The 12,654-nt window shown below is 42.3% G+C and overlaps 1 protein-coding gene across 1 annotated transcript in view; it reads left to right on the top strand.

Moving 5' to 3' along the window:
- The first annotated feature begins 4,028 nt into the window (after nt 1-4,028).
- The window catches only part of PREP (prolyl endopeptidase), a 118,578-nt gene continuing 109,952 nt past the window's right edge, over nt 4,029-12,654 (top strand). The window contains exons 1-2 of the mRNA XM_026119906.2: nt 4,029-4,295; nt 5,625-5,699. Coding sequence (XP_025975691.1) covers nt 4,251-4,295; nt 5,625-5,699 — 120 coding nt within the window. The 5' untranslated portion in view covers nt 4,029-4,250. The remainder of the gene's footprint in view (nt 4,296-5,624; nt 5,700-12,654) is intronic.

The raw sequence follows: 12,654 nt of genomic DNA, 5'->3' as shown, positions 1-12,654 counted from the left end.
GATAAAGGTGGCACTAAAATACCTTAACTCTCCTCTATCTGAAATTTCCTTAGGTTTAAGAGACAATATATTTTTAATTGGATGTAGTGAAGATCTAAGATGATCTCTGTGTTGATCCCCATATATCAATTTAGATATGCTTTATCATACTGTAATCATGCTTTCGACTTGTCTACCCAATGAAATACATTTCTGTAATTGCCTTTCCATGCTAACTTCCCATGTAGCTATTTCTGCTTCACTTAATTGACTTCATAGCACCAGGAGTGTAAGCAGACCAACATACAACCCCAGGGCAAGCTAGAGTACGATTCTGCAGCATGCCACTTACTTTAATGCACCCATCCTATCCCATAGCGTGCAGAGCAGCTTACCCCAGTGAAATATTGCTTTGCTTGGTTGTCCTTTCAATCATTGACCAGATCTATATCATGTAGTAGTTTCTGTAACTGATATAATAAAAACATACTTTACATTAAGTAAAGTGACTTTATAATCCATCTCGAAAACTATGCAGCCCTTCAACTATCCACAAATGATTTACAAGTTTTATAATTAAATGTACTGTAGATGAACATACTTTAGCAATCAACAGTTCAGTAGGACTTAGGCCCTTGAGTCAGGTGCTTTCGAAACAGAAATCCAGCAAGGCAGACACTTCCAGAATCACATTCCTCTGAAACTGAGCTATTTGTACTCCTCAACACAGATAAATGTGTTTAATATCTACTTGATGTTAGTGAAAGACTGAGGCTTTGCTGACACCTGTTGATAAATATCTGAACAGCAGAACTGTTGTCTTACAATTATGAAAAAACGAAAAAAAAACCCTTTAAGAAAGCAAGAGTAAAGATACAGGCCTGAATTCTTTCTATAGCAGAAAAGTTTCAACTCATTGTCGAGTCATAATGATAGAATGAGATTGGGGAAAGGATGAAAAGGAAAGGTAAAAACAAAATTTGCTGTTGGCTTTTTTGTCAGCTCTTCCCTGACAAGGATGAGGTCACTTCCTACCGAGTCAATACACTACTTGCAGTGAGTCACCATGGATGTGCTGACTAAGCTGAAAGAAATTTGCTAATGACTGGACGACCAGCAGAAGTATAATTAATATCAGCATAGACCAATAAGTGTTTTTCAAATGATCAAATTCATACTAATACGGGGCGTGATAAGATGATTAAGACTGCTGAGAGTTTTTCAAACATTTGGAAGAAAATTTTTTGCTTACTCGGCAAGCTATCCTCAAAACTCAGCAGATAATGTCTCCGAGCTCTGATGGGGCTGTTTAGGCCTGCTGAAGAGTAAAACTTTAATAAATAAATAAATAAATCTTTTAATAAAGTTTTACTGGCTGCTACAGAACTAAACAATTAGGCTAGGCTCCAAAGTTTAAGCTTTGATACAGTCCTAATATGAACCACTTATAACTTTGTGTTGAACAAACATACTGAAAAAGGGCAAACACTGATATATCATTTGTAATAAGTATTTCCATTGACAGACTGCACACTGCACTCCCTTCCCTTTAATTGCAGGCGTGCATAGTCACGTGTAAGAAAAACATGTTTTGGATAATGTTATAGACACCACGCAATCTGTATTAACTGCTTTTCTGATAAGAAAAGTTCAGACAGTGTAGAATTGCTCCATTTGCTATTGCTCACATGCGATCCTTCCTCCTTCCCCTCCTCCCCCCGCCCCCGCAAAAAGACAGAAGAGAAATTTACAGTAAAGAGAAAATTCACTTTCTGTCCCTGGTGCTCACCTTCAAAAGAAAATTGTCTTCTAAAGTACAGGCCCAGTCAAAGATCTTATCTAGGACAACCATGTATTTGAGTTTCCTTGTATTTTCCCGCCTTCTCTGCATCTAGGATAAATTGGAAGGTATTATACCAGACGATTACTGTGATTACTGGATGCTTGCCAGCCGATTCAGTAATTATTGTGCACTGATTTGAAAGGGTTGCTGAAATCTGAAAAATATGGGCACTCCTTAGGTCAACTGCACAATGGTGTGTAGTTGGTCTGACCTCTCCTGGCAGACCAGAGTTCTTCACGTGTGTGAAGTACATCTGTCCAAAATTACCAGTACACGTCAGCTTGACTGCTTTTACAGCATGAAGTGAATGTACGGACACACTGTGGGTATGTCTACGATATTTGGATGTATGGCTGCTCTGTCAGAGCTACCTGGAATCAGTGTGACCAAGCTGCTTAACATCCAGAAATTCTGGGCAAATGTAAAATACTCACATTCATCCAGCACTAAATTTTCAGGCTGAAAAAGAAGACATTTTCTTCAGACAAATGGTAGCTCTGAATCAGATGCAAGTGCTATGCAAGAACTTTGCTATGTATGAAGCACGTTTGCAGTTAAGAATAGTCGAAATTCTCAGATTTACTGTGCACATACAGCCTCTTTGTGTCGCACACAGGGAAGCTGGATGCTTCATGGAAGTATTGAGCTAATTTTGCCTCTGATATTCATGTTCATATATTCATGTGCATGTATTTCTGTCCGGGAAACTCTAGACAGAAGTGGCGGTCTTTGTCTGCCAGCATTTATCTGAACAAGTTGCTCAGACGACTAGGAAACTCACCAGCCTTCGGCACGTCAAGGCATTGCCATTAGCTGCCTTGCTGGTTATATGTTCTCAGCACCAGAACAAAAGTTCTGGTTGGCAGCTAGTTGGCAGCTGCCAGTAGTTGGCAGCTATGCTCCATCCTTATGAAAGTAGAATAGTAAAGAAAGAGGGTAAGAAGGTAAAGAGAAGAAAGAAGGATCAAGGAGAAGAATCCAAGCCACATAGGTGGTGTTTAGGTTGTAAATGAAGCTGCTGAATGTAGTTGTCCTTAGCAACTGTGATCATTATTGACAAGCTTGTTTCCTCACACGTACACCACCCTCAAACTCTCCCAAGTACATCAAATAAGAGATAGCAACTCTTTTCATTAAAAGTAATCAATCAAGATGCATTTCTGAGTTTTTAACCATGAACAGTCAGTTCCATTTCTGGACTATTTCAGATCATTGTCGCACCAACCTATTGCTTTATTAGGAACTATGAACATCCTTTGGGGTGATTTAACCTTGTGCGTCAACCTAATCGTCTCCAGCTTATTCAGAGAGTTTCAAATACTAGTCCCGTCACACATACAGGCAAGTTTACTTTGGATAAGTTCAGACAAAATCCTCCACCCACTAACAAAATGATTTTGTGAGGGCTGCTAGTGATAACTCCAAAGCAACAGTCATTTTGAAGAAAAGCAATTTAGCCGCACTGCTAGCCAAGGAACCCACCCATGCTCTGCATGTTTCCTTTCTTTCCATGGTACGAGAGCCAACTAGGTTACCACCTGGAAGGAAAAATGGCCAGAAGCTGGCTGACACAAGAAATGCAGTTGTAAAACACCTGGCTCATGAGCACAAAGTCATCCTGTACCGGGTGCACTCTCATGCAGCCCAGTGGTGCGGCTCAGGGCCTGTGTGGGGCTGAAGGCCCTGGTCCTGCTGCAGCGCAATGAGTGTCAGGTGGCCCCACCGCACACCTGGAGCCATGGTCCCGGCCAGGGCTCAGACAGCAGCTTGACCACCTCTTTTTTGCAGTGACACCAGATATCTAGCAGCTCCTCCAGAAGCACTTTTGCCAAGAATGCACTGATCTGGGTGGACCTGGCCTGGGGCCGCCCTGGGCCCCAAACAGCCAAACGCAGCTGCTGTTTTCCAGGCAGGTCTGGGCAAAGGGCAGCTCCCTGGCTGGGCCTGATCCTCCCCCACACCCACGGATGAAATCACAGCGTCCAGGCCAGGGAGCCGCGAGGAAAAAAAAAAAAAGAATGAAACCCACGAACTTCTTTATTTTTTTAACCCAAGAAGTCACTACAAAGACGACTAAACCCGTTAGCCGCCTGGCGAGAAACAAACACCGCCTCCGCCGGCGCGGCAGTTGAGCCGAGCAAGCCGCAGAGACCAACGGTCGCGGGCGCCCCGCCCTCAAGAGGCGGCGCGGGCCGGGGCCGGCGGCGCCTGCGCGGCGGCTGCCCTGCAGGGAAACCCGTGGCGGCGCGACACGGCCGCCGCGCTCTCGGCTAGGGCGGGCGGTGGCTCGTCGGCAGGGGGTGGGGTCGTATGGCGGCGCCCCGCCTCCTGGGCCGCGCCGCACGCCTGCTGCCGGCTGCCACAGCCCTGCCGCTGCTCCCGCGCCTCGCTTCCTCCTCCTCCTCTCGCCGCCGCCCGCCCGCCCGCCATGCAGGCCTACCAATACCCCGAGGTGTACCGCGACGAGACCGCCGTGAGTACGGCCTGTCCCGGGACAGCCGCCGGCTCGGGGCGGCCGCGGCGCCGCCCGGCCCGACCGTTGGGGGAGTCCCGCCGGCCCCCTGCTCACCGCGGGGGGAAGGGAAAGGGGGGCAAAGCGTCCACCCAGAGGAATTTAGTGACTTCTCGGCTTTCAGAGCTTTGTTCCGTTTTAATAATTAAAATGCAAATGGATTAAAATGTTAAAGGATTTTTTTTTTCAACCGTCTGCGGGCTGATGCGGCCCCGCCGGCGGGTCGGTGGGAAGCGTCAGCCTGAGAGGAATCGGCTCCCGTGGCTGCTGTGGAGGTTTTAAAATCGCAATTTGGTTGTTTTGGGGTCTGCGGGCAGGTAGCGTGCGCGTGGCGCTGGCAGCGCCGGAGCGTGCCCCGGAAACGGCTGGTGCCCCCGGCTGCCCTGGCGGGGCCGCCGGGAGGTGCTCCCGGCGCTGGGGATCGGGCCGCTTCCCGTTGTGTCCGGTCGGGAAGGCAAAACTAAAGCTTCCAAAATCGATAGGTAGTTCTGGAAAATCCAGGCCTTAATCTAGGCTAGTGCAGAAGAACAAATATCCTCCACAAAGGTTACTGTATAAATTGTTTAAAATCACTGGAGTCTTCCTTCTCCTTCCACAAAGGACTGTGCGTTCGGCTCCAATCCAGGAATTATTTACAGCGCTAACCTCAGTTTTAAACCAAAATATATGCAGCTATCACAAGTGGAAAGATTTAAGTATTTACTTTTACAGCTGAGTGAAAGGCTGAACTATGCAACTCCTAACTAGATCTCTAGTCTTAATTTGTATATTGGAGAAAGGGAGTGGGTAAAGTTAACCACACAGGTTAATCTTCCGTTTGTTTCTTATCTATATATGTACTTTGCTCACATGCTTCTGAGCAGCAATAGTAGGAGGATTACATCCAGAGAGACAGTTCATTGCATAAATGGAAACCACATTTTAGGTGCTTCCAGTGCTCAGGTTTTGTGATTTCACTTGAACATCTGGATTTGGGGCAGACTTTTTTAATTACTTTGCTCCTCTGTCTTTTGGAAAGAACTTATGTTGATGTTCTGTGCTTCTTTGGGGCTCTGTGGGTTTTTTTTCTGAGAATATTTTTGCTGCCTTGGTTCCACCACACAAAGAATGGTAATATTAACAATTTATCTGGGAACAAGGTGCTGCTTTTTTCTTCCTTTGTTTTTTTTAGCACTGAACGCTGCTGTGGAATTCCAGATACCCTTCATTTTGATGTGGAGCATTCCCTGATGATTAGAGTTTGCTTGTGTGTGTATATCTTTTTTAAAGTATTGTCTCTCATAAATTCAGGTGTTGGATTACCATGGGTGTAAAATAAGTGACCCATACTGCTGGCTTGAAGACCCTGATAGTGAACAGACGAAGGTAAGCTTTCTTTGTAGGAGAATGGCTGTTTTGACATAGATCTCATCTATACATTTGGTGCATGGATATTCCTTTTTGAAGTATGTGCCAATAGTTTTATAAAACTTACCATTGTAAATATAGGTGTAATGTAGTACAGTCTGATACATTACAGCACCAGCTGAACAGTGCTGTTACCTTGTACCTTTGTGTTAATGTGGAGGAAAGACTGGAGCAGTTCAGAAAGATATAACCTGGAACAGAAATTGGAAAACTGAGGTCCTATTTATCTTGCACCCGTTTTTTGTAGATGATTCAAATGTTCAAGGTGGTATTGTCGCACTGAAGGTAAACATTCTGATTTCGGAACACTGTAGCTACTGTCCTACGTAAAACCTAAAATTGTCCTAGTAAGATAGGTAAGAAAGTGTGGGAAGAAAGCATCTTTCTTTGGCTTCCTTTCTTTGTACAGTGACAATTGTATATCTTTCTTTTTTTTCCCTCCACTTTTTCCTTCTCAAAGTAGGCCTTAATAGTGGCATTTATTACAGATTACAAATGTTGCAGTGTTTGCAGCCAGCAGTCCAGTATAACTAGACTGTGCTGCTGAAGCTCGTCCTTTGTGTTGCACTGAGAGAGATTCCGGAAAAATAAGAAAACGTGATTGTGAACCAGTTCCTCTGATTTTCATGGCGCACAGAGTTGTAAGGGTGATGGAAAGCAAAAGGAAAGTGATGGCAGGGGTAGGAAAGTTTTTTTCCCCCTAGAATGGCTATTAACTTCGTGACAACTGTAATTCCAGATTCCAGATCTAAAACACTGACTTCTGTCCAGTGTGCATGATTGTGTCAAAACAAAGGTGAAGAGCAAGATCTTAACTTAAAAAAATATCCTGCCAGGTAGCTTGCTCTTAGTGAGATTCCTTGTAGGTTTTCTCGTATATATGCTTGCATAGTATCTTTTGATGGGCTAGAGGGTGGTTGAAAAGAATTAACCGTAAGTGTAAGATAAAATGTGCACTATCAGGATTGCATTGCCTACTTACAACTCCATTGACATTTACAAAGACTTGTCTGGATTAAACAGATTCATATGGGCTCAGTTTTTAGTGAAATATTCTGCCATGGGGTTAACATGGAAAATTACACATGTAGTAAGTTTGAAGTATTTGGATTCTTTTTGATTCTGGAGTCCTTAAGAAATGGTACACGTGAGATAATTTTGTTTCATTGCAAATTCAGAAGGATATATGTGCAGGGAGGTATGGTTATGTCTTTATTGTATGGAGGCCTTGCAAATACCCCTAAAAATGATTTTTCAGGATCCCGTGGGAGAGATGGGCTGGAAAAAAATGCTAGGACATGACCTTTGATGTCCCTATGTTCAATACTTTAACCTCATACTGGGAAAGGTTGGGGGAGAACAGCGGAGGGAGAGAGAACCTCATTCTCCAGAGGTCGTCGTTTATGCGTAGGAGGCAAAACAAGAAATGGGGAATTTTAACATCCTTATAAAAATGCAGCAGCCCAGACGCAAGGTGTCACATTGTTGGAAAGAAAATACTGTTAAATCTCACTTGCCTACGCTCCAGAGAACACACGCCTCAGCAGAATTTTGCAGTGCTGTAGTACAGTGTAGTAGAGAATTACAGTATGTAAGTACTTGAGCACGTGATCTTTTTCCTAAGTTCCAGCAGTTACTGAACAAAGGGAATTAAAATATTCTGCTGTCCTACCTATTTCCTAGAAGAGATAGATAGAAAAAAAACAGTCTGGAAGTGCTAGGTTCCTCTCGTCTGCTTTATCACTCTCCTGTGCTCTGGAGCAGAGGCTGCTGACAGCTGTTCTTTTTCTTGCTAGCTTTTCTTCATAGTTTTATCTCCAGGTTCTTCAGATGTTTTGCAGGACTCCTGCAGAGTAGCCATTCTGCACCTACCAGATCGAACAATAATCAGGCACTGGCATAGGGGTATTCGAATGACTGTGCATGCTTCAGAGAGAATTTGGCATGTCCTTTGTAGGCTGCTTAAGTCTTCCAGTCACAGACCTTGACTTCTGAGTCCTTACCTATTCTTCTTCCAAGTTGTTCTGTCTTTTTATGCACTCCTTAACATCCCAAGCCTCCATCCATTCTGGGGAAAGATCACAATGCCCTGTGTACGTTCTTTATCAATAGGGTACCTTTCCTTGTCTAAATATTAAGTACAGAACTGGAAGAACAAATCCTCTGAAATTCGTGCTCCTCTTTACAATGTGCTGGCTTGATCTGTGTACGTGTAACTGTAAGTTCTGAAAATTCAGGTTTATGGTAAGAGTGAAGACTAAACTTATCCATTCATTTATGAAGTTAGCAAACTTTCATTGCACACAGATAGTCAAAATCTTTGGTGTGTACAGTTGAGTAGAGACACAAATACGTTAGAACTCTACTTTTTTTTTAGGCCTGGCAGAAATGTTCATGTCGAGTATTGATGTGGTCATAAAAAATAAAAGGATAGGCCTCACTTTGTTTCTCTGTTGATGTGAGTCAATAAAACATCAACTTTAGTATTTCTTGAAGCATGAAGAAAGGAGCACAGGTGAGTGAGATTAGTTTTAATTCTGGAATTTGCATGGCAGTTTGACCACCTGACTACTATACAAGTTAGTAGGACTGAGACTGAAAGAAATTATCTAGAACAGCTATAAAGAATCATAGTCATGTTTTCCTGTGGCTAGTTCAAATGAGTTTGTGGGCTCTAATAGAGGTAGCAGCTTACAAACAAGTGAGCATAAGAGTGGCATATTTTTTGTGATTGGTTTAGTTGGGTACTTTTGTTGTGAGATAAGCATGCAGATGGTGTTGTATCTGATCCACTGTAGTTTGCAGGTTTCCATGAAGATGGGTGATTCTGTTGTTCCTCTGCCATCCCTCCCCTTCTTGCAGTGTCTGAATGTTTGTGTGGGTCTTGCATGGGTCTAGCCATCCTGCAGCCACAGGGTGAGATTATGGGGGTGAAGGCTTTAGTGGGTTAGTTTTATGTTGGAATACATGCTTAATCCAGATTGCTCCAAGGCCACATGACAGCTGGATCTAATACAGGAGGAGGGGGAGAACATAGTTCAAGAATGGGATCTTTCTTTTTGTATTGGCATACCACCTACTTTTACTTAGGTAAGAATTCAAATAGCTCTAGAAATTTTTCAGCCAGGTCAATTAGGATGATCTTATTCTATATGTGGTGTATAGCCGCTATAAAAAGGCAGTTAGTGAAATCTGTAGCCAGAAGCAGAGGGGTAAGCAGGATTGTTTCTTGGCATGTGTGCGTCTTGGAGCTGATAAAGCCAATCATCAAGCTACATCCTCAGTCTGTTGTAGAGAAGCTATTGTTCAAGAAATACGGTGTGTATTTCTTGAACAGTATGAATGTCCATGATGTATGTGCTTACTATATTCCTTTTTTTCTTCTTGTGTGTTTGGTGGAAGTAGTTATGCACACGAAAATTCCTTCTCCCAGATACGTAAACAGAAACTGAGCTCCTGGTCAGATGAGGGAGTTCCTACCTTGCTTTGGAGAAAGGAAACATAGAAACTGGGTTTATGCTCTAGTAGCGTTTGGAGGTGTACATTGACTGTTAAGACAGTTAGACTGAGGAAGCTTACCTGGCATAGTTGAAATGTAATGCCACACTGGTAAAATGTTTCTTGTGGCCACATATGGGTCGCAACTGCAAAACTGCATTTTTATTAGTGTCTTGGGTTTGGCTTAGCTGGGCATTTCTGTTTTGTTTTTACACTTTGTGGAAAATAAGCACTATTTTACTCTACGGAAGAGTCTGTTGCTACCGTCAGTCTGTCAGTCTTATACGATACCTTATTGCACTAAAAAAATGTTCAGGGCAGAAATGTGTAGCTTATTTCCGACGTAACGGGTGTGGAAGGGGTGATGTAAGAAATGAAGTTGAGTTGTGCTGTTATGAACAGGGGTATGTTGGGATCAAAAGTAGAACTGCAACTCCCAAAACTAATTAAATGAATTTGTAATTAAAATTGACCTGTGTTTCATTCACATATGTCTTGATAGTTTTCCAATTGCACTTTGAATTTTGCTTTAGTAAATGCCAAAGCAGTGCTAAAGTAAATGCTAAAAGGCAAGCTGCCAGAAATCTGCTTAGTTTTATATTGTAATGTTTAACACAAGATGTGCTCTGTTGTAGGAGTTGCATTGAACTACCTTTCAGTAGAAAGATATATAGAGATTTAGGGGTAACTATTAAACCATAAATTCTTTACAGATTAATAACAAAGACTGGTAATTCTTTAAAAACAATTTTTATTGTAAGACTCCTTCTTGGACTTTATACTGTGAGTGCATCTGATAGTTTTCTTCTTGGGTGAAAATTACCGTGTTGAGAGGGTAGCATACTACAGGATAGCTCTGGAGAGCTGATGGATTGTAACAAAGCATGATTAATAGTTTTTTTTTTTTTTTTAGTGGGGGTTGTTTTTTAGATGAAACCTGAATATAAATTTTTTTTTTTAAGTAACAGTTGACCTGCTCGAGAGGTGGCCGGACACCCCAGCCTTGAGTAGAACAAGTCTGCTCTTACCATAGCACTGTAGCAATTCTCTTGCATTTCAGAATTACCTTCTTTTCTGAAAGTTTGTTTTTTGGAACATACATAAGCATACGCCTTACTTCAATCCTTCTGTCCTTTCTACTGCTAACAAATTCTGTGCTGGTTCAAGGCTGATGATGGCTTGTCGGCTGTAGATTTCTACAGGTAAAATACAAATCTTTCTCTGTAGGCTCTTGAGGATGTGTAGAAGGGAGAACTACTGTTAATCCTATACCCTGAATGCCATCTGTTTGGTTCAGTGTGGTTGACGGATTATTTACTGTGAGAGTTTCGGCTGGCAACATCTGTTCCTGTACTTTACCTAGAGCAGTATTTCAATTATGTATTGCTTTTTGAACATGAGTGCAACCTCCTGCTCAAAAGTTTAAGAAATGTGTGTTTCCAAACTGGACTGAATTCTCTCAGCAGAAGTCTCCAAAACCTGCAAGTCCTAGCTCCTATTTTGGATAGTGTGGCATTCGCTTTTGTGAGTAGTCTTGTAATGGTGTATGCTAGGTGGAAACAGGGAAATTACATTAAGTTCCCATGAAAGCAAAATTGCTTGTGATGCAGTTGTGAGTGCAGCAGTTAATATATAAGAATACTGTTGTGCAATGGACACTTGAAGGAAGAAGAAAGCAGATGTGGTAAAAGTGTGGCTGTACACTTAGAGTGGAGAATGCACAGTTCCCTTGCAGCAACGTTACTGTTTTGGTCACATTATCGATGAGGAAAACAAAGATGTGTGCCAGTTTCTGTCTACTAAATGCAATTGAAAAGCACCTTTGCCCATCCAAAAAAAGTTTGTCTCCTGTGAAATGTTTTATACATGTTTTTTATAAAGCATCTTTCTTCTGAGAATGTCACAGCACTTTGAATAGTTAGTCTATATAGCGTGTGCTGTCTAGATTTTCATGTATTTGTTCTTTGAAATTCATGTGTTTCCATTTGGAGAAAACAAATTCAGTTATTCATAATTCTTGGGAAGATTCAGTCAGTTCATTTGTCACCTGATGGGCATCTGCATTGCTCACAGTTGTACTAGGTGAAGGCGGCATCCTTTTCTGACTGGAGCAATGTTTTACTTACCACTGGGATGTGCTGTGCTGGATGTTAAAGCCATCTATGCCAGTGTGATTCTCACACGGAGAACATGAAGCAAAAATTTGCCTTCCCTTAGTGACGTGTTCACCTCTGTCCTTTTCTTTGCTCAGGGAGTTATTTCCAGACTTGATCTGCACTGATGCATGGAGTCTAATTTTGAGTAAAGTTCCAGATGTTATAATTGTTAGCCTTCAGCATGTTTCCCTTTTCAGTTATGTAGTTGATTTCTTGCGTCATCCTTGAATGGTGTCTTGTGCGTAAGCAGTACACATGTTATTAAACTAATATTTTTCAGCGCTCAAGAGAGTGCTCTTGTAGCATTACTAGTTCTGCACTTAGGTGTTTAAAGCTTATGAGTTTCTGTATGCTTTGTTAGACATGAACAAATGCCTCTCAAGTGGAGATGGACCATAATTAATGCACTTTTTCATTTATCTTTCAGCGTGACAAGTCTCTGAAAATAAAGCTTGGCATGTAATGCAGCTCTTGGCTACATACTGCTGTGGCAGCAAGGCAAATAGTTGAGACAGAGCATCCATCCATTGCTTTGCCTCATGTAGTCACTTCTGTCTTTGTGAAATGTCTGTAAAACGGTACTGGAAGAGAATTTTGCATCTTAGTCTTCCCCTCACTCACTTGATAAATGCATAAGCATTGATTAAAAAGCAGTACATGTGTGTGAGGCAGTCTGTTTTGTTTATACAGCAGCTTGCTTTATTGAACAATTGCATAGCACTGAAGAGTGAAACAGAAGTTGTGGAATGTGGTCAGGACTGGTAGGATCAACCCCCTCTTTAAAGGGAGCTGGGGAATGAACTTGTGTAAGCAAGAGATCAGAGCTGGATTTCGGGCTGGAGGCCTTGCTGCCTCTTTGTGAAACCTTTTTGGGTTCTGAGAGTGATACTGCAGCCATCATTGCTAAGTCTGGCTGTGAGTTACAGCTCCATACTGTGTGTCCTGTCCTTTCTACTCCATATTAGAGACGGAAAAACAGCCTGCCTGTCTGCTGCTTAACAGCTGTCATTCACAGCCTGTTATCTTAAGATGCTCAGGTATTAATTTTACATTAATGCACTGCTGTAAATAGAGATGGTGAAGAACCAACATAGTACAGTTTTTCCATCCATGCCATGGGAATGGTAACCTCTTACAAACAGCTGGGGTGGTAATAGTTCTGGCCATTTTAGTTAAGTGTTTGTGACTGAGGTAGAGTGATTTTAAGAAACCTGACTCCTTTAAGCCCACTTCACAGAGGTTAGATATTCTTGTCTTTT

The sequence above is a fragment of the Dromaius novaehollandiae genome, chromosome 3, assembly GCF_036370855.1.
Source record: "Dromaius novaehollandiae isolate bDroNov1 chromosome 3, bDroNov1.hap1, whole genome shotgun sequence".
Classification (NCBI taxonomy): Eukaryota; Metazoa; Chordata; class Aves; order Casuariiformes; family Dromaiidae; genus Dromaius; species Dromaius novaehollandiae.
This window is presented reverse-complemented; position numbering and strand designations above follow the sequence as displayed.